Source organism: Symsagittifera roscoffensis, chromosome 5 (genome assembly GCF_963678635.1).
Source record: "Symsagittifera roscoffensis chromosome 5, txSymRosc1.1, whole genome shotgun sequence".
In the NCBI taxonomy this organism is placed as follows: Eukaryota; Metazoa; Xenacoelomorpha; order Acoela; family Convolutidae; genus Symsagittifera; species Symsagittifera roscoffensis.
The window spans coordinates 711686-737021 of record NC_087066.1 but is presented as its reverse complement, the minus strand read 5'-3'; the positions used below and the strand labels follow the sequence as shown (position 1 = coordinate 737021).

At 35.4% G+C, this 25336-nt stretch overlaps 1 protein-coding gene across 1 annotated transcript in view; it reads left to right on the top strand.

Annotated features, from left to right (window-relative positions):
- The window catches only part of LOC134845831 (mucin-5AC-like), a gene marked incomplete in the record, with an annotated part of 112835 nt that overhangs the window by 53165 nt on the left and 34334 nt on the right, over positions 1–25336 (top strand). The window contains 2 exon segments of the mRNA XM_063862920.1: positions 10678–10688; positions 22579–22648. Of these exon segments, the coding sequence (XP_063718990.1) occupies positions 10678–10688; positions 22579–22648 (81 nt within the window).

Genomic DNA, 25336 nt, shown 5'->3' with positions numbered 1-25336 from the left:
TTTCATTTTTGTCATCAACAGTGTTATTTGATGTTTTGAAGAATGTTGGATTTGGTAATTTGTTTCCTCTGATTTCGATAGAAAGTGATCACCCGTGTTGAAGTCCTACCGTTAATTAGCCTTTTTTCTCTTGTATCAAAGCGATCAATATTTTCCTGCGCTGATTCATGTATAAATACGAGTTTTTTGCGAAGCTAAACCTGTGATATTTCAAAGCTATTTCAATAATGATTTCGTAGAAAATCAGCGCTAAAACTTAGGAAGTTTTGGCTCGCTGTAATAGCTTTCAAATGAGAGTGTGAGTATTTAAGCCCTTCAATTTAACGTTAGCTACGGATTCGTGGCGCAAAGGTACGAGACAGGTCTAGTCTTGAATATGACAAAGGTACAAGGAGCAAAGGTACTAAACCGATGGTTGTGGGATCCAGTATTTCCTTAGTTTTGGGTATTTCGATAGGATTTTTATCGCTATTTCATCGCTAAAAACTAGCTAATTTAGCTATAATCTATCGATGACGTTCACTATTTTTTTGTTATTTTTTTTTGCTAATTTTCAATGTAAGCTGAACCCGGTTTGAGATCACAATGAAAATTAGCGAAAAAAAGTGAAAAAACAGCGATCGCATTGATGAATAATTGTTGGTCATTGCCACAATAGAATATTTTATCGATGAATTATTGCTATTCTAGCGCTGGAAAAATTATTAGTTTCTATCGATGGGTTCTCGCTAATTAAGCGCTGAAAAAATTATCAATGTTTTATTGATTAAACAGCAATAATTAATGAATGATAAAAAAATTTATAACTTTTTATCTATAATTTATCGATAAGTTGCTCTTAAGTTGCTACAAATTAACTAATTCCGCGACTTGAAATCCATAATCTGGACATGAGTTTAAGTTGCGGAAAAGTTCTGGAAACACCGTAACTTGGTGTCAATTCTCAAAAAATTTAAAACGGGAAATAGCGTGTCTCGGTCGGAATGGTCGAAAAATTAGTCGCGGAATGGTAAAAATAAATTGGTCTCGGGGTCAATAAGTTAGTTGCGGCGGCCGAAAAAAAAAGTCAATTTATGACTTTCGAAGAGTCAAACTCGGGTCCACTGCGCCCACACCTACCATGCTAGTCATCATACTTTTTCAATATGATAATTTCGCTTATACTTTATTTCAGGCTGTTAAGTAACCACATAATAAGTTTAGTCGTAGTGTGGTCGAAAAGTCAGTAGTGGCCGTCGAAAAATTAGTAGCGGCATGTTCGAATAATTAGTCGCGGTGGTCGAAAAACTAGTCGCAGCGGACAAAAAATTAGTCGCGGCGGTAGCTCCCAATTATGAAGTCGATTTTTATCAAGGTGCTGGTCAAAAAGGAGAGAGCTGCAACAAAAGATATCCAATCTAAGCGGAAAATTCTACTTCTTCCTTGCAGTTCACGGTATCTGTCGTCTAGGTTACTTGGCAAGTTTGTGGGTAATGTAAACGATGACCTGTGGTTGAGAGTGTTGATCGCAGTGACAATGTTTTTGGTAGTGATAAAGAGCTATCGGAAGAATTTTCTATTGGATCTTCTCCAAGGTTGGTTTTGCCTTGGGGAAATATTTTGTTCATCCAATGTGGAAATCTTTGTGATGAAGCGTGGTGGACAAAGGGATTTTCACGAATTTGGTGAATTTTGAATATTTGGGATATTTGGGAATTGTTTTGAAGCGGTGAAGGGGTGCGTTGCATTGTACTTTGGGGAAGGTCTAGAAGATTTGATGATGGTGACGAGGGGATTTTAAATTGAACTCTTGGGGTTGTTAGGTTTCTCTTGCGTCGGGGCTAATCATTTGTCTGTTTATTGTACTCTTTTTTGGTTTTGGCCTAAGTGTCAAGTTCTGTTAAGATCCTGTTGTAATATGGGGGATTTTATATGTTGGTTCGTATCGTAGTTCACTCAAGGGTGTTTGACAAATGGCTGGTTTTGATAGTTCGGATACTGATGCGTGTCTTTCTTCAAAGGTGTAGGAGTTTTCTACATATGAGATACGTGTAAAAGAATGGGGTTAGTTTTTTGACTAGATGGGAGTTTTGGTTGGTGGGATTCCGTAGTAGATTTGGATTAGTAATTTTAAATGTACTGCCTTCGTTTTTGTCTTACTTAAGTCTGTGTTCTTTATAATATTCTTCTTCGAAAACGATCATCAAAAGCCTTGCTAAAACAAAAGCAATTTTTGCTTTCTTATGCTCTTATAAAGAATCAGAATTAGAGAAGCTAGGAAGGTGAGGAATATTATGAGAATAATAAAATGTCTTTTCTAGTTAGTAAGCGTCGAATCTTTTCTGAAACTATCAAGTTTCGTACCTGGTTAGGTGATCAATTCTTTTAACGAGAGAAATGTAAGTATGGACGAGGGAATAGAAAATTATAAATTGGGTGCAAAACACAAGAAAAATGACAACACGAGTTACAAATTCTAAAAATCGGTTATGAAAAAAAAATACAAAATTGAAAAAATGATAAAAACACTGAAAGAAAAGTTGAAATGATTATTGTAATTTGTATAACTGAGTTGGAAAGAAGTTTTTGAAAAGTTATTTGCTTTGCTGAACTATTTTTTGTTCTTTTGGATTTGAAATTAAGTGGACTCAGGTTGTTTATTGATTTTTTACAAGTGGGTTACAAATGAGAGTTTTTGGTGAAGGGAAGTCTGGATATTTAGATATTAACTTTCTGATTCTTGTTTTTTCTGTGTGGGTGATTAAGGTTTTTGAGAGGTAGAAGTTCTTTAGGCTAAGTGGTCAGGGTAAATAGTGTTGTTAGGCTTAATTAATATTTTGCTTGTGCTTAAATTCGGGATAGAAATTGAGAGAAATTTTTGATTTTTGTATTGATTGATAGAAGAGGTTTGTAAATTTTTTAAGATATTCATTAAAGTTGTCAAATAGGAGGATAGTGCTTATTTTTGACCTGAAGATCTTTGAGTTAGATTTATAGATCTATTTCAACTTGGAGATAGGTCGGCTGAAAATAGTGTGGGTGTTTGAGTAAAAAGTGAATTGATATCAAGTGATTTGATTGGCTGATTTTAAATTAGTTAGGAGAGAGAAAATAAATATGTAGGTTGAGAGTTTTTTCTAAAAGTTTGCTAAAATTATCTTTAATGTCGTTTAAGAATCAGAGGGTTGCTAATATGTTAGACTATGGAATATAAGATTTGTATACGTTTTTGGTTAATTTCTAAGGCGAGACGATTGGCCTTGTTATGATTTTTCTTTGGTTTTGTCTATTACATTTTGTTTTGTAGTTTAAGAATAACTCTTTGTTTTTCAAGTAGTTGATTTTGAGGTTTTTCTGACATTTTGTTCGGAGTTGTATCGCATTATTGTGGTAAATTATGGAAGTTTGTTGCTTTTCTTTGATCATTAGTTTCAATAGTTTTGTCAAGAATGTGTAGTCGTGTAAAGGAATATAATTGTGTAGAACTGCTGGCGTAAAACTTGATTTTATTTGAGACTGAATATTTTGTCTGTTTAAAATTTTATTTGCCGTTTTCTGATGTTTATCATTTTCTGCTGTGTCTTTATACAAATTCCATTCTGTATGGGTTTCAGAGGCTAACTGTAAAGTTTATGGATTGTGAAAATGATCTTCTTCATGAGTGTGAACTGGTAGATTATAACAAACACGTGAAGTGGTGAATCTTGGTTGGGTTGACAGTAACCTTGTGCGATTCTTGAGGAGTTGGCTAAAAACATTTTTGGTTTGCGAGGATTTTGGTTAAAAACTTTTTCAAATGTGATAATCCAAATGACTTTGTAATCTGAGAAATGTATGCTAATGTGAATAATTTCACATCTGTTGACCGTTAGGTGTATGAATATTTTTTATACATCGAAGGTATTATACATCGAAGGTATTTTTTATTCCTTTTTTTATACATCGAAGGTATTTTGTAGGAAACGGTTCATGCCTTCAACTAGTCCATTTGTCTGTGGGGTATGGGTTGTTCTACATCTATATTTTATATTGTAAAGGTGACATGGTGTAACTATTTCGTTATTAAGGAGTTCTGTTCCATTGTCTGTGACAGGGATTTCAGGAAGTCCGAACTTGGCTATCCAGTGTTCATAAAGTGTTGTGCAAGAAAATTAAGCAATACAAAGGGATGCTGTGTAAGCATAATAAGCGCTACATTGGGTTCAGTGCTACATAGTGTGTAAATGCATCTATATTTGACATTATATATGAATTTCCTTCTAAGGAGGGATATAGGGCTTTTGGTATTTATTGAGATCATATTGTGGGAATAGAAGTTTTGCCATGTAAAGTCTTGTTTTTCTGCTAATTGCTTTTGATGCGGAAAGGGTTGGTTAAATTGACATGTAATACAGTCCTTGCAAAGTACTTTCATCCAAATTGGTGTGTTTGAAAAGTGAAATTCTTTTCTGATCTTATATGTTCTTCTGTTTTCAAGAAACAAGAAATGTGGAATGAAAATAATATTAAGCATAGTGGTAGACAAGGCACTGTTGTTTCTTGGTAATGGTATTCTAAATTGTCAGTGTTTTCTTTTATTGTTGTTTTGTTAAATTTTGAAAGAATTGGTGTAAAAATTGATTTCCTAATTTTGTGATATCGGCTTTAATGGGATTTGTTTTCTAATTATGCCAAGATTTGATTTGTCCAATAACAAGGTCAGGATTTTTGTCTTTCCCTAATAATTGAGTTGTCATTGTTTCTCTGCTGTGCAAAAATAATTTTAGATCCGTTTCTGATTAGAGATATTTTGTCAAATACATCTTATAATTCGTTTTTTTTTTAATTGTATACTTTTGAATTGAATCTGGAGGGCCTGACAAACTTATTATATCCATCAAGTCTTCTTGTTCTATTAAATGAAATTCTTTATTCCGTTGTGGCTTTTTTTGATATGTTTTCAGTTGTGTATTATTTTTTATCCATGATGAATATGGTATAAGTTTAAAAGTACCTTTACCCAATAGATCTACTTTATAGTGATTTTTTGGCAATCTTGAAAATGTGAAAATTTCCTAAAGTTTTTTTTTGTTTGGTATCGGATTCAGTTTTTACTGCGTGTTTTATTCTTATCGCCGTGATGTTACTTCTTTCCCGAGAAAAATTTTTACATTCTGCGGTATTTCTACAGTTAATTTTCGTGTAGGTAGTTCTAGTGGTGTACTTCGCCTAAGTGGAGGTAAAGCAAGTTTTTGCCTGTTGACCGAACTATATCTAGTTTTGGAAATTTACTTAAAATAAATTGGAATCTATATACTTTATGCTTTCGATTAGAATCCTATGTGAAAAGAAAAAATATAGGTTTATGATATGTAAATTAAACTGTTGGATGTTTTGATCCAAGATTTAAGATTTCATGCTCTGTTATTGTTTATATTATGGCTGTACGTTCTCTCATGATAGTTGAAAATCTGAGTACTGCTTGTGTAAAAAATTTGAATTTGCTGGTATTAGGTTCATTTTATTTGTGCCTTGATGTGATGGAAAAAGTGCTGCGAAAATTCCAATACTAAAAGCTTCGCACATAGCGTACAATTGGCGGTATGAGTCTGGAGTTTTATTTGAGGTTAGTTCAGTGAGAAGTGGTATGGTTTCATCGAAGCCTTTTTGATATTCTAAAATCCATTCAAAGTTAATTTGTTGTCGAAGAAGGTTGTAAATTGGTCTGAGATTTAGTTGCATTAGCAACATAGATACGTAAGAAGTTTAGTCTTCCAAGTCATTCTTGGATTTTCTCTTTTATTGGATGGTGTTTGGAGTTTCAAAATTGCTCTTTTTTGGGATTTTAAAGCTGTTATTTTAGTAAATTTAAGCTTTTGTCCAAAGAATTTTACACAAGTAGGGAAAAAATATGATTTATCTGGAGCTTCGTCCATTTTCTCGTTTAGAAAGACTTGATTGTATTTGTTCAAATTTTTAAGATTTTCTTTTTTTATTTGTAATTGTTTGAAAACATGGTCTAAATAGGTATTGAAATTTTGCTGAGAACTAGTGTTCTTAAAATTCTAATCATAAATGCAGAACCAGCTGACGGTCCTATGGATATGCCATAAATAGTCTATTAAATTCTTATTGTTGATTTCCAATAACGAATTGTGTTTCTCGACATGATTGCTCATCCAATGGAATTTGTTTTTATGCACTATTCATGTCGGCGGTGGTATAATAGTGTCCTTTTATTTTTCTAAGTATTACTTGTATTGGTTCTATGGGCCGATTGCATTTAGATTCATCAATTGAAGAGTTTAAATATCGTGCATTTAAAACAATTTTAAGTAATTTTTCTTTAGCGAGAATAATTACTGGGTTTATAAAAGTGTCTGCCTTGGGTTGTTGTTCTTTGCTTCCTATTTGTTGTCGATGTATATTTTACTAGTTGTCTATGTATCCAATTTTAAAAAAGTGATATGTGTATTGATTCTGGACCTTTGGTTAAAAGTAAACTTGCTGTAACTGCTTTTATGTAATCTTTTTCTGAGTATTAGGCGTCTGTTCCTGTGAATGCCGTCAGTGGTTTAGTAGATGTTATAGATGATCCACCCTTGAGGTATGGATTCATTGTCCTTTGGAGTGATTCTGCTGTGTTTATATTGTGTAAAATTTCTAAGTTGAGTTTTTGTACTTTCATGTTGCTGTAAAAGGTGATGGGATTTCGTTTCTCATTGATTCGCGGTGGTAATTTTGAGAATTTGCATGATTTGTGATTGCATATTATTACCAGGCTGTGCCTGATTTTGGGTTTGAGAAAACTAATGTTATAGCTGCTGTGGTTAAGGAGGGTTCATAAAATGTTCAAAAATTTTCGGTTGAAAAATATCATCAGGTTGATCTATATTATTCGAAATGTTGTTGATTTTGATTGAAAAAATACTCATCTTCAGAATAGTGTGGTTAGCTTCTGGTGAATTGCCTGTTAGTTGGGTTTTTATTAATTGTATTTAGTTGTAGCGGACTGTCGGAGTTTTTCGTTTATCATTAAAAAATTGTGATTGAGATACTGATTTTGGTTTTTATTGTGTATTTTTATCTTCTTGAGACTGATTCCATGTTGGATAAAAGGGTTTTGCTATTGGATTGCTAAACTTAACATTTGTGAAAAAATCATAATTATAATTTTCAAAATTGTTGCCGTTTGCTTGTTCTTGTTCACTAGATTGTCGTTTTTTGGTTATTGGTCTAATTGTTTGGTAATCCATATGCAAGTATTTGGGAAAGACAGATGGTTTAACTGATGCTTTTAATGTTGTTCGTGGGGAAGGAGTATTTTTTGTTACGTGGTGTTGCAAGTGTAGGATGAATTGGGTAGATATTTTGATGTGTTGTTATAGGCAGTTTTCAACTATTTCTTTGTTTACAAAGTGTGATGGATTTTGAATACCTTGTTGTAATAAATTTCTAATTCCGTTAAAGGTTTGTTTACAAATGATGAATTTACACTAAAATTGCTTGTCCTATCAATAAACACTTCATTTTAAATTGAGGGTGTGGTGTCAGTTGTTACTCCTGAAATTTCTCTGTGTACGGAAATAGTGACACTTGAAATGTCGTTTGTGATGTTAGAAATAACATGAGACCATTCAGGGTCCCATATATAAATTATTTTGTCTGGTAATATTGTTTCATTGTTTGTTTGTGGTCGAAAGCTTTTTCTTGCTTCTGAAATTAAGTCTAAATTGAGTCAAACCATGCTAGGTTTCTTTGTAGACCAGTTTTTTTTCATTGTAATATTTCGTTGTCAGTGACTGTTTCACGAATTGATTCTAAGAATTGCGAGAAAAGATTTTTTTCTCGTCTTACTTTTGCGTGTCGAGAAAAATAGAAAAATGGCTATAAATGATGGAAAAAACATAATTTGTGAAAGTTGAGTTTGCTCTTTTTTTGTGAGGTTTGATGTTGAAAATTTTTAATATTTTCTGTGAAAACTTTTGAGAGTTTTTTCGAGAAATTATCAGTTTGTGTGTTTGTGGGGTAGTTGATTTGATGATTGTGTTGGTAGAATGTCTTTAGTGAAGATGCCAAAAGATGAAGTGATCTTATTGACGCCTGGTAAATAGTGTTCGAGTACTTGTCGTTTAATTTTTTTTCAGGAAATTTTTTTTTTGGATTGTTATTTTTCATGGATTATTTTTTTTGAAAAAATTTGCATTTATTCTAAGGCAAAGTGGTTTTTATCTCCTAGCGGGATCATTTGTGGATAAATGGCAAAGGGAGGAATAGAAGCATCGTCAAATTTTTCATCGTATAGAATCATTTTTCGATCGAAATTATGGTTTATGCGTAATTTTCGATCGAAATGCCCTATTCGTTGATTCCACTTATATAGTCCTACTGGTTTGCGGAGGTATGAATTTGTTATTCCACATTTATGTTTTATAGGTGATGCTGTTGTGGATTCTGATTTCGAAAAGTATTTTTGGTCGTTAATTGATTTAGTTTTCATCGTAGTTCAAATCTCCAACATTTTGAAGTTCTTGTATTGGAGTTTAGTCGGATTCCGAAATTGCGTTTCGTGTTCTGGAAAAACTTTGATTTTTGATTTGTTTTTGTTTTGGTCATTATTGACTTTTTTTTTTTTTTTTTATCCGATGTATCATAATTTTTCTTTGTGTCGTGCAATAACAAGATCGTATCTTTTGCCCTAAATTAAACAACTGTGGAGAAATATTTTTTGTTTGTTTTCTATAAAATCTCTTGACATAACTATTAAAGTGATGGTTGCAAAATCCAGGAGGTAGGTTTAATATTTCTTAAACTGTTAGTCCCTACAATTTTTGTGAGGTTATCTTAAACATGGAGCATAGATTGTCAATTATAGACGGGTTGGAGAGAGAGAGAGAGAGAGAGAAAGTATATCATTTTGTCAGATTGATTTTTTACTTTCTCGCGACCAGGTTTTAATAGATGATGAACTTACTTAATCTTACCTAGGGAATTGATTTGTGATCAGAGGTGGGAGAATAGTAAATCAATCCACAAGGTTCAGGTATAATTTGAAAACAACTATATCATTAGATACTATTTTAGAACTTGTTAATATTGTTAAATGTGGTTTTAGCCTGGGCCATCTAAGACGAAGGCTCAAGTGAAGGACGAGTAACCGAAGTTCTTCACTGTTTATCTTAAATAAAATTGTTTTTTTTTTCTTCAAAATTTTCCTTTAATCCTGGGTCTTTTATAAGGGTTGGGGATTGAATCGACGTTTGAGGCCCTTAGACACTTCAAATTTTGATGTGGGAAGAACAGAATAACAGAAGAACAAAGTTGTTCTGATTGATCCAAGGGAGGCCTAGATGATCAGGTATTTTAAGTGAAAAAAAATTTAATTTAAGTAAATTAAAAATCCAAGGAAAACCTTGATGATCTGTTAATAAAGTGGAACAAAAGAGAATGAAGATATGAGTCCTAAAGAATCAAAGGATTTTTTTTTCAAATTTGGCGATTTTTAAATTAATTGTCTAACTAATTTGTTTTTGTTCAATTATATTTAATTTTACAAAAGTTTTAAAGCTACTGCAGATTTGTTGGAAATGAGCGACATTCGTATTTTTTTATCAGTCGTTAATATGTCATATTTTATTGGTTATACATCATTCATAAGTATATAGCTTGGAATTGAATCTTACTGCTCCAAGTAATTTATTTCATTTTAGTGAATGAAAATGTACTGCATTGATAATCTTGAAGAGAAGTAGTCGTTGCAGTCTGTTTTTTCGTTTTACGCCGTAGAAGCACGGTTCATTATTCGGGTTTTGACCTGGTGTAAGCTTGATTACTCGTTGGTATTAATTAGAATTATTGAGACGTGGAGGTAAGGCTTCAATACTTCTTAACAGTTTTGTGTTTTGTGTTTGGATCTTAGATCTTTTGTCTATTTTGAAATTGGTAATTCTAATTATGTTGAGGTCTTCATGCGAGACTTTTGGTCGCACCAGATGAGTTTATGCCCGGTATGGCTCGTTCTCAGATTAATTTCAGATAAGGTACAACGTCTGTTCTTCACTCTATCTTATTTTCGGCTGGATAGATTCGTGCAACTTCTTAATATAATACCGATCTTAATGTTACTCTTAAATCTACTAGTCTCAATAGATCTAGTGTATACTGAAATTTGCGAGATAAGATATCAGGAATTGTTCTGGAGAAGAACGACTGTTTAATTTAAACTTAAACTAAGTTAAATGTATTCTGTTCTGAAACTAAAACTATGAAAAGTTTCAGCTTTACAAATTAATGTAAGTGTTAGTTATGGATCATGATTGGTTAGTTAGAAATTTTTAACAGGTATAGTTTTATCAATAATAAAATTGGATATAAATACTAGTTTTAAACTGGTTTCAGTAAATCAACCGATCTAATTGATCGAAATAAAGGGTAAAAAAAATTCATTTTTTGACTTACATTGGTGGTGAGGAAAAATTTTTACAAACATATACAAAACGTTGTTTTTTTCTTTGTTTGAAACACTCAGGATTTCGTAAAGATACAATTAGTGCTGTTATGCTTACCGGATTATAGGCAGGTCTTGCCTAAAGATATATAGAGATAGAAACGATGCCTTGTAACATTCTTCAAACGCTTGATGTGTTTCAGTCAATGGCCACCTGCCCACTACTGTCAACAAACAGCCCACTGTCTCTTCTTCTTCTTCTTCTTCTTCAGTCCCCAACAAGGTCAACAATCTCTCTGCATTTTATTGCTAGTTTTTAGTTTTATGTATCTTCTTTGACTGGACACTGCGGCCAAATGAGGTTCGATTGGAAGTGTCATTTTTCAGTTTTTAAAGGCAACATAAAGTCAGACAGGCTCAAATAAGATTTCAAAATATATTATTTTCAGTACTGAGTTGCATTGGCGCTAGAGTTTTTTTATTCTGTAGATTGCAAAACAAGGTTTTAGCATAATCTATCAAAGTGGGAAGTTCAAAATTACATGGATCAAGAATGCAAAACATTCAAAAAGCCCAAGCAAACTGGAAGGAACCGACTGCATTCACGCCGTGGTTTAAATGATGTTAACACCTGAGAGCCAATCTACTAGATTATGGTGTTCGTTTGACTTCGAGTAAAAGATAATCCCAGACGAGCAAAATCTACCACAACGTATCAATGACCTTAGAAAAAGCGACCTCCTATCAGCAGTGTGTTCTGAAATACTCCATAGGATAGTCTACCAAGTTTGTTTGTCAGCCTGAACAAACATCACAGTTAGTTGCTATGAGGCATAGTTGTGATGTAGTTTTAAAAGAACTGTGAACGTAAGAACTTTGAACTCAATAGAAAACTATCTGAAAGAACATTTTTAATTGAATACGGACTTGGTTATCTGAAAAAATCAATAAAGAGAATATCGACTGTTATCTTTCAACGTCGCATAAAAGAGTGTTACTAACACTGGTGAAATATTCTCGGGTCGAGGTCTGCGAATCATGTTGCGACCGAAACTCCATCTTCCCGCAAGATGCTTGAGTCGCGCAAAGTCGCAACATGTCTAATTTGGGTCGCACAAAGTCACAACTTAGCTACCTTGGGTCGCGCAAAGTCACAACTTAGCTAATTTGGGTCGCGCAAAGTCACAACTTAGCTAATTTGGGTCGCGCAAAGTCACAACCTAGCTAATTGGGTCGCGCAACGTCACAAGATAGCTAATTAGCTTTTCACCATTCTCATCATTGGGGTTAGTGGGACTGAAACAAACGAATATTTTAAACGTCTCACTATTGATGCGACTTTTTAACCAGGCGACCATAACTCGGTCACTTTGGCACCTATGACTGGTTAATTTCATTTACAACGAATTGAAAATGAGAGCAACCCCGCATCTACGTTTTCTCTCGGGGTCGCTCGATCACACAATAGTGTAGTTGCTACCAAGATCAGAGTTTCCATCACTATTCAAGCGGGTCTCGCATAAGCCCAGGGCATCAAAATGCTGCTCAAGCATCAATTTTTCCAACTCGACTTTTACAATTCCTTTAAGGGTCGTACAAGTCCAATGTCCAAACTTCCACAGTTGCTGCCCAACCAAAACATTGTTTCGGGCTGGTCGCTCCTGTTTCCGATTGGTTTCTCTTATTGGTTTTTAATGTAGGTAGTTTTTCTACAGATATGGCGTACTAGACCGTATTACCCAACCTCTGTTAACAACCGAGTAGGCGTTTGCACTTCAGTCATTAGCCGCGTCCAAACATGTCTGGGAGTCATGTCCTTCAAGGACGTACACGTTGTACGTACATCTCAGTGATGTATTCCTTTGAACACTTCCTTTCTATCAAAATTTAGTCTAGATATGCATATGTAATTCTACATTTCAGTAGTATCGAATCTCTTGTTTGATGAAATTCTTCTGACTTATCAGTAACTCCAAAGAGTCGTGTTAAAAACGATAACGTGCCAGTAGCCTCGAACTTGCACTAGCGTTTTTTATGATCCAGAGGGATTTATGAGTGTGTGCCGTGTAAGTCCTATGTTTAGAAAAAGATTTTTCTGTGCTGTTCTGCCTTAGCATTCTGGGCAACTGTATCGTGTAGCACTTCGATATGTTTGGTATCTAGTATTTTTTTTATTATGGGTGAACTAGTTGATCTTACTGAAGTCCAGTGATGGTTTCACTGTTTGGTCCTTTCTTACAGCGATTGCAGTTAAGAATATGGTTTTTTATCTGAGCAATTGTCCAGATCGGTTATTTTCATCAATCAGTTTGTTTAATTGTTTAATTACGCGTCCTTGAAGGTACAAGTTGTGTTTTCGTCACGGGCTTTTTTGTTTTTTTTTCCCATTCCTAAGCGCATTAAATAAAATTTCTGGCCCATTGTTTGATCTCCAGGTCAGAATTTACAGTTTTGCAATTTCTTAGTTCTTGATTTCGTTTTCGGTTGCTTGTATTAATTTCATATCAATTTTTGATGGGATAAATCTGAAACTTTTTGCTTTAATTAAGCACTCTTTGTCAATATATATTAAAAGTGCCTATTGAATTGTCCATCCATCAATAGCTAGGATCAACATTCCCTATGAAGGAATTATTCCTTTCTTGCATCAAGCCAACTTTTCTTGCTCTCTACTCTGGCGTGATAAGTTTAAAAACCGCTGCGCTGTCAATTGCTCTTAAAGGTTTTTTTTTTGTCAGAGAACTTTATTGGACTACCCGAAACCTATATGGAAAACATGTTCAGTTCTCGCCTTTGTTTTCCGATGAGACAGTTTAGGTCATCTCCAGAGTTTTCGCAGATATTTTTATATCAAAAGGTTTTACTATAGCCACCACCAATTAGTTTTCAAGTAGTATCCTCCCATCCATTCACGAATGAGATTTCCTCATATTGTAATTGTCGTTTTTGTCTAATTCTGGAGCACTTTTTTATCTGGTTATTTTTCAGTTTGGTCGAACAAGTAATTGACATTTTTGCTAACATATGTTTGCAAAGTGACCGCATTTCTGACAGTAGCTCCTTGGTAATAATTTCATGATTCATGAGGGCGATAAACACATCCCTGAACAACTGTTCTCCCTCACAGTCTTCCCGTGACACTAATTTTTCAAGGCCAGCATTACATTGTTCTAAGGACTCCCCTTTCTCCTGTTTACGGCAATGTGCTGCATCATTCGAACGCAATTACCCTTATGATGATTCTCTAGAGTTTTCATGGGTTCTTTCGTTGTAATTGATTGTAGTTCTAGCTAGGCTCTCTAATTGGCGTTGAACTTCTGCTCTGAGGCATAAAAATATGTAACTCCGGCACTTAGCATCCGCTTCGCCCCAATTGAATAAGTTTTGCAGTACTCTTTTTTGATCTGATGACTGACTTTTCAATACCAACGCAATCGCTCCTCCTGGACTCTCCCGTCTCTGTTTCTTTTCAAGGGTTCTTTGGTCTTTTCTGCGTTGCCGATGCTATTCAGTTAGTATGTGGCCCAGTTGGTTCAACGAATTTGAGAGTGCATCGTAATAACTTTTTCACTTCAACCCTTTTTTCGCGATTATGGCCATTTCCATTATGGTTTCCTCTAATGGTGTTTTTTCTATGCCCGAATTACCCCATGCCCGAATGGGGTAATAATCAATGGATTTTTCTATCCTGCTGGACTTCGCCGTGCGCCATCTCATGCGGTAAAGTCTGATGATCTATAGTCCTGAATCCGAACGGATTTGTGATCTGATAAACTCACGCTGATGAAGAAACAACTGAAAGATATTGTCATACCGTAATGTATGAGCTCTTTATAGAATCCGAACGTTTTGGCTAATTACCTAGAGCAGTGTTAGGTAAGAGAAAGAACTGAACATAATTTTGATTTCATTTCTTCTGAACATTGACGGTCGATTTTGAAATTTTGCCTATCGGCGGTCCAGGCCATCAATCTAGTTTATAGTTATATTTATTTCTAGATTTATATTATAAATAAAAATAAATACTTCAAAGTGATTCATACCAATCAGGCTGGATGACATTCCCCTTGAAAGAATAAAGTGAGTTTATTGTCCCGTGGGACCAAATCTTTTGAGTTTTTTAGTCCCCGCAAGACTGTTTGCTTTATCATTTCTGTTCCTTCTCTTCAGTTGTTTCTTTTGTTGCTGCTTCTTGTGTTGTGATGATCGTATTGTCCTTCCCTGTTAATGTTTTTGAATTTGATGCTGTTGTCGGCGCTATTTGCTCGTCTCCCTCCTCGAGAAATTTTTCGTGTTTCTCAGTCGTGTTTATCTCCTCGTTTATTTTGTCCGCTATCTTCTTCTCCGGGCTCTGCGTCGGTCGGGGGTTCGAGTGAGTTATTTTTACCGCGGATTTTTTCGTCGCTTCCTCAAATTCTAAATGTTGTGGTGGCGATGTTGTCTTCAAATCTTGCCGTTTGGGAGATGGTGCCGTGTTCCCTGAAGCTGCGGATGACCATCCGTCGCTTAACGTAGCCTCAATGTCGGGCCCTTGTTGGCCGAATTTTAGCGTCCTTCCCTGGCTGGTCTGGTTTTAGGTTTTTCCCTTGTCCTCTTTCTTGTTTATGACTTCGCCTTGCGCTTCTTCTCGATGGTCTCTTTGGCTTCTTCGTCCTGCTTCCTTTGTTGTTGTTCTTACGGAGTCAATTTTTTGGGCAAGGCTGTCTTTATGTCCTCCCGGAAAATTTCAAGTCGTGGGGCGTTTGGTTAATCGATGTCTAAAAAACGTAAGCATGGTCCTGTTCTCCTAGCCGATTTGTACGTGACATAGTCAGTTAGCCCAGATAGTCTGCATGAGCCGTATCTTTCTGGATTCGGTACAAATGCGAAACCGCTATTTCTTAGTAGGCGAGGCTGTTTTCCCTTACTTTGAACCCAGGCTGTGTGCGGTGTGCTTGTTTTGTACTTTTCTTCAAAAGTTTTATTGTCCTTAACTTTAGTATCGAGACTGACTGTTTTTCGGGCTACCTGTTGTATATGCTTTTTTATGTTCTTGTCCTCTTGTATTTTAAGTTCAATGTTTCATTTTCCCTACTTAGTGAAAATCTTTTTACACCTATTTTTGTTTTCCGACGATTGAATTCCGCTCCTTTTTGGGACAATTTGAGTGTTCTGGTAAATTTCTCAATAGTCGTTTTGTACTTTTGGCTTCGCTTTTGACCAGCATTGAAGGTCGTCCATAAATTCCGGTTGAAGCGGCGGATTTATCAGGTTTTTTATCTAAACAAGCCTGTTTTGCGTTTTCCCAATTAAGATTGTTTGGTGAGCTTGTTTTGGCAATAATTGACATGTTGTATTGGGCTTTCGGTCCATATGGGCTTCGAAAAGGGAAATGTTTGTTGTCTTATGTGGTGTGGATCTTAGCGTTTTCATCATCTGATGTTAAGTTATATGGAGTCTTATTGGCATCTACCCGCATAACCCCTTACCTGCGTTTCAGAGTTTCTATCAACCGTTCAATGATCTCGATCGGTATGTGGTCATCCACCGGGGCAAAAAGAAGTTTGATGTTATTCATAATAATTGTAAGTTTTCGGCTCCGAATGTTTGTGCTTGGTCGCACCTAAATTTGCGGGGTACCCCATTTTTAGATATGTATCGTTGCATAAATTTTTCGGCTATATCTGCTATTGTATTTGAAACTACCTTAGCTGTAGGAAAATTTGACCTTTCGTCAACCGCGACTAAAATATATGCGGGTACATTTAGTTCGTCCGGGAGGGGCCCGGCAAAGTCCAGTTGGACTTCCTCATTTGGTTCTAAATACGGTTCCATTTGAAATGATTGTGATTATACTATCGCTGGTTTTAAATTTATAATTGCTCTGAGTATTGGCGAAGCGCCTCCCAATCTCTCTTCTGGACGAAATTTACAGAGTATTTTATGTTTTGTCTTTCCGGGTGGCTGCCGCAATGAATTTGACCACATGACTTGTGGCAACTTCTTTCTGTATACTGTTGCAGTTTCTTCAGCTTCTGTTATTGTTGATTTATCGAAGCTTTGCACCACGCTCGCCATAAATATTTTCTGACTGAGTTCGAGTTGGCTTGTCGACATTGTTGGTGTTGCCTCGTTGGATGACTTGACCTCGGTTCCCACTTGTTGAGGGTCCATTTGACTGACGCAGTTTTCTTACTGTTTGTTGGCCTCCACTGTGATTTCCGTTTGCGATTGCATATCGTTACGCGTCTGTAATGTTGCCGTCTGTGTTGTGGATTCTCTATTCTTTGACTTTTTTGAGTTTCTCCAATTATTTGTTTAGTCGTAATATCGGGGGTTTCCGTGTCTCTGGTGTTCAGTCTGCTTTTGCAATGAGGAGTGATACTATATTTTCTTCCTTTTGACTCTGTTTTTCGCATTGGTAAATCCTCCGAGAATATTAATTTAGTAAAATTTTGTGGCTCCAGACTTAGGATTAGATCTTTGGCGTCGTGTATTTTTGAGGGCGAGTTCGTTGTTGGAGATGACGGACTTGTTGTCGTTAATTGGGTTGTCCAACAATCATATATTGTCGTTTTCGTCCTTCTGTGCCAGCGTGGGTCTGAGAGACTTTCCTCCCTTTCAAATGCTTTCGGGTTTCCGTCCTCGTGGATTTAAATTTGACAAACTGCAGCTCCTCTGCTTCTTAAAATTTCATGTACAAATCCGCCTTCGAGTTTTTTGAAAGTTTTTTGTCATTTCCTTGTGGTTTTTGCAATTTTTTTGTGTTGAAAGATGATTGACACTTTTTTGATCATTCCTCAAGATTTTCTGCTGGTTTTGATGAGTGCAATTCATCCAGTGATTATTTTCGTTCTGATTTGGATGACCGCTGCGGTTAAGTTTTGAATGTTTGAAGTGTCCTTTAGTGGGCAACTGAGCTGTTGCGTTCCTTTTATGTTCAGCCGATGAGGAGCTTCATTCTGATTGGCCAAGATGTTCAATATGACGTTGTCAATCAATTCAATGTTGGAAATAAAGGAAATAATTGACGCGACAAAAAATTTTTTTCATCATACTAGCTGGGAGCTAGCGATAATCCTACTGGGTTTCTGGACATAAAACCAATTAGTTCAATCTTTGTTCGTGCTAAATGTTTGATGTCGAATGTAAATGCAATCAATCTATCAATCCATCTATTGAGCCTACTTTGACTAGTCTATTATCACTCGCTGGCGTTGAACGCGCTGATAAAAGCTTGGTGATTTGTAATTACTCTGAAGTTTTTTCCGTACAGATAGTTTCAAATTGTTCGATTGCCTACACAAAACCTAACAGTTCTAATTCATTTACCGAATACTTCTCCTCTAGGAAATTTAGAAATCTTGAAGCATATGCTTTTGATACCCAAACTGTGTCTGTTTTTTGCTCTAACGCAGCCGCTAACTCAAATCTAGGGGCATCGCATAGTACCCGAGTATCTAAATGTTGGTTGAAGTGTTTGTTTTCAGTAATTTCAGATATCAGTTTTAAAATATTTTGAAATGCGGATGTGTGTTCTGTTCTGGCCTCCAGTCTGTTTTATGTTTGTCGGAATTTTTTCAGCAGTGGCTTCAGTGTCGATACCGTTTCTGCGAGGTTTGGAATATATCTAGTGAAGTCGTGTATTGACCACATGAAACGTTTTAGTTTTAAACCTATTTTGGCGGTGAGAGCTTGAGGATTGCCTCTGTTTTTTGTTTTAGTGGTAGTGTACCTTTATGGCTTATTTAGTAGATAAAACACTCGACTTGTTATCATATGAAATTGCATTTTTCCAGTGAAATTGCTAAGTTCTCAATCGCTGAGATTCTTTGGTACTTTATATAGGAGTTCTTTGTGTGTAACTTTGTGACCTTTTTGTTACAATCAGTATGTCATCAAGATAGGCAAATGTGTTTTCACACTTTCTTAGTGTGTCAGATTTATGGCTTTTGGAATTTTGCCGGCATGTCCGTCCGTGAGGCCATAGAATCCCGTTGAAAATGATATAATCTTGTTGCCTCATCCCCCTCCTCCCCTATCAGACTGAAATTGCTCCGGTCTTTTGTTTCTTTATCCTGTGGAAATTGTGACTATGCGTAACGTAGATCGAGAGTTGTGAAGATGGTTTGTTGCGAGTCATCTGCCTTGCTGATTTGTGCAATTTTGTCTAATGAGAGTTCAAAATTGACCATTTGGTATTTGTTTTTGTGTATGATTTTACAGATTTTTTCTGTGTCTAGTGCAAGTTTGACAGTTTGGTCCTTTTTATCGTTATAATGATCGGGCTGATGAATTATTTATCAGAAAACTTGTTCAGTTTCTTGATGCATTTATGATCTTTTAACTTATTAATTCAATTTCCTCTCTTTTTTGTAGATAAATCGGGATCCTTTGGCCTTTTTGCTGAATCGGAGTGATTTTTGTAGAAATTGAGTTCGCATTAAGTGATTTTTTATTTCCTGATTCTCACACAAAATCCCTAATGTTTTCTTTAACCCAGATTTTTAGTTCCTTGTCGGAACTTTCTTCTTTCTCGTGAATATTGAGAATGCTGTTGTGTTTTAACTCGTCATGTACAAGTTTGATAACTAACTGTGGTAGAATATTTCGCCCACAATATTTGCCTTTCGATTGTCTACGGAGCCGATTAAATTATCCATCCTCCGGATTCCACCGCATTGATAAGTCTCGCTTTTAGAACCATTTATTTCTCATTATAACAGTCGAGGTTTCGGGCTGCATCCCTCGGTGGGACTAATATAAGTATTGCGGAGTGGTCATTTTTTTCGCAGTCTTTCGGCCGTTTTGTCCTTGAGAAAAGACATGGGGCTTCCAGAACCTGCGATGGCGAAGAGATCTTCGGGGTGCGTTTTTAATTTTACTATATGTCTATTGAGATCTTCTTCCTCTATATTTACTGCGTTTCAGATTTCAGTTTCAAATGCTTCTGAAATTGCCAACACGGTAAGTTGTCCCGAGAAACGTTTTCCCAACCCTTTGTCGACATGAATTCTGCGTAAGTCACTGGGTCGTTATTTCCTTCTGCGGTGAATGAATATTCCTCTTCGTTTTCTTGTTGACTGCCTCTTCGTTTTCTTGTTTGGCTGCCAGGACACAGCATAAGGTAGCTTCTGATTTCGGTGTCTGTATCATCACATTGTATATTTTTACGAAGTACGCCTTTTTCTCTGCTTTTTATTACGTTATTTTCCCAAGTAACTCGTTTTTCTTATTTTCGGATATCTCTATTTCGTTTTTGTGCTTCTGTTTCCCCAGTGATCTCAACGTCGCTGGTCGATTTTGCTGGTTCTTCACGGGAGATTTCGTTTGTAACAAACTCCTCATCTCTATTCCATTTTTGGCAAAAACAGCCATCTCCATCATTGCTGCCCACTTTGACCTGCCAAAAAGGTGGAATACTCAGCGGGTTTCTGTATCCTACTGGCTTTGCCATATCATACCGTGATTCATGAGCTCTTTATAGAATCCGAATGGATTGGCTAAGTATCTATAAGATACGCTAGTTAAGAGAAAAAACTGAACATAAATCTGAATCCTTTATTTCTGAACCATGACGTTCAACTTTGAGGTTTTGCCTATCGGCGGTCAAGGCCGTCAATCTAGTTTTTAGTAGGATAATTGGTCACATATTTATAGTATAAATAAATATAAACACTTCATAGTGGTTCATGCCAACCCGGTCGGATGGCAGATGTCATAAAGTCTACTACTGAAAGTCTTTTCTCTCTACCAAGAATACTGATACAAAACATAATTCCAAGGTAGTTAGATATATCGGATATAACTTCGTTCAGAGGTTTCCCGTTATCCTTCGGGATGACACCTCTTTCAATTAATGATGTTAAATGTTCAGTAGATTAAGATTGCAGCAAAATTAGTATTCTCAATATGAAGCTCTAGTGTTAATTTATTGCTTCTATTTATAGGGGCGGCAATTCTCAAATATTGTTAGATAAAGGATCAAGGATTTGTATTATATTGCATTCTATCCCGAGTCGAGATTTTTTCACCTAATTTGAAGCAAGACTTGAGTGGTTTGAGCGGTTTTTATAGACAATTACACTCAAAAACTTGCTTCAAAATGAGCGGTTTATCTAAAAAAAAAACAGCTCAAAAACCGCGCAACTTTTGAACGCTTTTGATCGGCTTTGTTTTACATATACAGCTCAAAACCGTTCAAATCTTGCGCGGTTTTTGAGCGTTTTTTTTAGATAAACCGTTCAAAAACCGCTCATTTTGAAGCAAAATTTTCAGCGTAATCGTCTAAAAAACCGCTCTATTCGCTGAAATCTTGCTTCAAACTAGGTGCTAATAAACACGTGCTTATAACAACACGTGCTAATAAACTGTCAAAACTATGAAAAAAATGCCTGTATTTCAAGTGGAAAAAATTTCTGAGAATAATACTTCAATAACTTTGATGAATTACTTTCTTCTTCTTATACTGGGAGTTTGAGGAAAAACTGAGCCGACAGATTTTAAGATGACTAAGTTCAGTCTGAAACACTCACTCCATAAATTGCGGAAATTCTGTAAAAACGGCACAGATGAAAACATTACAAATTCATCCAATGTGTATGATACAATGCAATTTTACATTCAAACTAATTACAACAAACTAATTCATCACTATAGACATGAAAACAGAACAAGACTGCTCGTATCAGGACAAAGCCCGGAATGTTCCGACTGCCTTTTAAGGTCTATGGAGCACTAATAACATGAAAATTTTCAATGTAATAGAAAAAATAAAAAAATAAATTTTTGAAAAAATTTGAGATTTTATGTAAAAACATCCGCCCACACGTCATATTAAGTACAAACTGATAGATTTTGCGCCTATTACAAATCAATTATGGCATAAACGCATCCTTGAACCAATTTGGAAGGATTTCTAAGACGGATTAAATCTCGCTTACGCGTTAATAGCGCGAAATTCATCGCGCGTTAATTGTCCCAAATTGGCCAAAATGACAGTGTTTAAACCCCCAAAACTTTACGAAAAATGATCACAGGTGAAATATCTTTTCAAATTTAAGCTCAGGACAACAATACTTTTTGAATGACATAAAAAAAATCCGTCAAAAATGGCTAGTTAAAGAGTCGAATTTGTCTGAAGAAAAAAAAAACCCACCCGAGCACAAGCATTCCGTTACTTTCGTATCGAAAGTCGAAACAACAAGACTGCTCGTATCAGGGCGAAGCCCTGAATGTTCCGACTGCCTTTTAAGGTTTATGCAGCAGCAGTGATAACATAAAAAATTAATCGAAATAAAATAAATTGAAATTTTTTTGAAGTTCGAAATTGTTTATGAAAATCATTTCCCCACACGCCATATAAAGTACAAAAAGATAGATTTCGTTCCTTGTAACAAATCAATTATGGCAAATAAGCTTCGTTCAACCAATTTGGAACGATTTATAAGACGGATTAAATCTCCGCTTACGCGTTAATAGCGCGAATTATATCGCGCGTTAATTGTGCCAAATTGGTCAAAATGGCCAAAATGGCAATCTTTAAACCCTCATAACTTTACGCAAAATTATCACAGGTAAAATATCTTTCCAAATTTAAGCTCAGGGCAACAATGGCCTTCGAATGATAGAAAAAAAAATTCCGTCAAAAATGGCTAGTTAAAAAGCCGAAATTTGTCTGAAGAAAAAAAAACCCACCCCGAGCAACAAATATTCCGTTTTTTTTTCGTATCGAAAGTCGGAACAATGTTACGTTTCATTTAGCCAGAAGAAAAATTATACAGTTTGAGTTCCTGTCTGACGGACAATTTGATTGCGAGACAACTACCCCGATAACACACTGCTATACCTGCCATAAAACATGATTGCAGTAAAAAAACTTTAAATTCACGAAGATCTGGCGATAGTTTCTCGGTCACACGCAGAAAATATTTGAAAGGCCCTTTTTTACACACTTACTTATGCGAAAAAAAACATCAAGAAAGCGCTTTGGTTGTAACAATGCTGCATTTTTGTTTCTGCTCTGCATCGAGCAAGAGAAAATTCATTTTTGGAACTGTAACTTTTTTTATGTATGTCAATCATAAACTCTCCCTAGCATAATGCAATTCTATTCCTAGAAGCTAGAAGTATTACACGCATTTTAGTAGACAAAGGGAGCGTAGTTATCGGACACTAACGATTAGTGTGTTTAGAGGCCGACCTCTGGAGCTGCATGCAACACCTCTGCTCCCAACAAGACGACATCTACTGCAGTTGGGAAAAGTGAGTGAAAAGAGCCTTCAGGTAGCCATTGATATATATTTATAACCTTGACCTGTGAACGAGATTGAACCATGCCTGCTCAGCAAGGAAAAGAAAAATCAGTGTAAGAAGAGAAAATGTTTTGATGCGTGCTTAATAAACGCATCAAAACAGTTTTGCTCATTTTTAACCGAACTTAGTGAAATCAATAGAAGATATGCTGACCTGACAGCCGGAAATAGTTAACTCTGAGCTATTGGAGGCATAAAACTGCCAAAAAAATCAGTGTTCAAAAGGAGGAAGAGACAAAATGAGGTAGGAAAATCTTTCCAATGTATTAGAAGATAAAACGAATCAATAACAAATCACCACACAAAAAGGGCAACACACCTCAGAATTCAGTTCACTCAACGACCCATCACATTATTGTGAGGAAGACGAACATCATTTTCTTACAATGATATGTAAATACAATTGCAGTAATCTTGATGTGTAATTATGTAAACTTATTTAGGCTACTACTATTGTCAAAGCCATGCATACTTAACCACACGCAAAAGGCCAGCCAGTGAGTATTGAGCTAGAAGAAAAGAACCAAAAAATTGAATGAATTAGTTTTTTGGTATTCTTTTAATTTTTTTATTCACGACAAGTGAGTTTAAGTTCGGCGTGCTTTCTCATTGAGTAATTTCGGATAAGGTACAGATAAATCGATTGAAAATGGATTATAATGATGATAATTTTCTAAGCAATAAAATCCTCATATAATCGATTAGAATCTATTATAATCGATTATTTTAGAAGAAGAAGAATTTATTTCTCACTGTTAATGGTCAATTTGCATATTTTCAAAAAATATATATATCAAAAGAAAAACAAACAATTTTAATCGATTATAATGGATTACAATCTATTTATTGAATAGATTTTTTCGTAATTTTGTTAACCTTAAGTTAGTTATTTCTCTCACTTAATTTCATTTTTTCAATTTTTTTCCCTTGAGTGTATGAAAAATTACAAAAAAATAGATCTCACACCAACTACCAACTCCCCACGCTTACCCGTACTACAGTTACCTCTCCCCTGGGGTGGACGTCTTGGTTTGGGGGTACATGAAGGATAGGGGTATTTGATGGGGGTACGTCGTGAAGTGGGTGTTACGTTGGGGGGTCCGTGAGGAACTGGTCATAAATGCTTTTTTGGGCAACTTTTGGAAAATTGCTACATATTGGCGCCCTTGTATTAACGTGTTCGTTCGAGTTTTTCAAAAGTTTCCAAAGTTTAGAGTCATTTTTTACAAAATTTAATCAATTTTCATCGATTGTATGATTAAAAAAATAATCCATTATGATGAAAGCAAAAATAGATTTTAATCGATTATAATGGATTATAATGGTGTTTTTTTTCAAAAATAATCGATTATAATGGATTCAAAATTGATTACTTGGTCTAAATATGCCATGATAGTCGATTATATAGACAACAATATAGTCAATGAAAAACCATAATAATCGATTTTTACCAATGAAACTTTTGGTGCGGGTAGTCTAATACCGATCTTAATCTTACTCTAACTTTTTCTAGTCTCAATTGATCTAGTATACACTGGTATTGTTGCAAGATTTAGAGTCAAGAAAGAGCAACTTTTTGCCAAGTTAAATTTATTCTGCTCCGGCTGAAACTATGAAGTAGTTTCAGCCTTACAATTTGTTGTAAGTCTTAGTCATGAATCATGAGTGCTTAGTCTTATGTATTTTACAGAGGTAATTACCAGGTATGTAATTGGATATAATAAAATTTTTTTTTGACTTGTTCCACCCTTCCCGGATTTAGAAAGTTTTTAGTTTGTTCTCGTGAAGGATGGATGGAGGTTTTTTCTTTGAGTAGACTTTTTTGAAGGAGTGAAAGAGCGAAAAGAGAAGAGAAACAGTATTGCTCGTTTTGTGGAGTAGTTGTCTTTGTAGGGAGAGAAGAAAAACAGTTGCTTGTGAAGAGAAAAACTTGCGTATACTGTAGTTCAGTTGAGGGATCTTGTCACTTTAACTATAGTCTTTGTTAATTGTTTTCGCAAAACTTTTTTAGTTTGATTATTTCGAAGAGTTGCTCACACTAGAGCTATTTTTAACAAAAAATTTAGGGTCAGGGACTTTTCAAATGGTGAGCACATGTACTTCGAGTGAAGCTGTTCTGGTGGGTGAGGCTAGAGGAGAGTTTACTTTTTGTCATTTTGAGATGAGACTCTTTTTTTGTTTTAATTTTTTATTTTTTCTTTTGTTTGGGTGTTTTCCCTTTTGTTCAATGGTTGTGTCTTTTTCTGAAAAACAAATAATTTCTGATTTGTGTTTTTTTTCTTTTTTTTTTACATTTTATGTGGTCCTAATAAAATTGGTTTTAATCTGGTTTGCGTAATGCGAGACTTTCCTGTACTTGTAATTGGTTGTTAGTAAGCTGCGTTGGTTAGATTAGTCTTAACTCCAATTCCTTCCAACCGGATCAAACAAAAGTTTAAAACCTGTATAAGCAAGTTAGAGTTCTTATCAGGTAAATTGTGAAACTAGAAATTCATTTTTGAAACAATTATACAGTGGCGAGTCACTTTGGGTTGTTTGGAAAGAGTGCGTGACGGTGGGCGCGTAAGTCCAATAAATCAAAAATTTACGAATTATAGCATACATAAAAAAAATAGTTAACCTTGTGTATTATTCATGA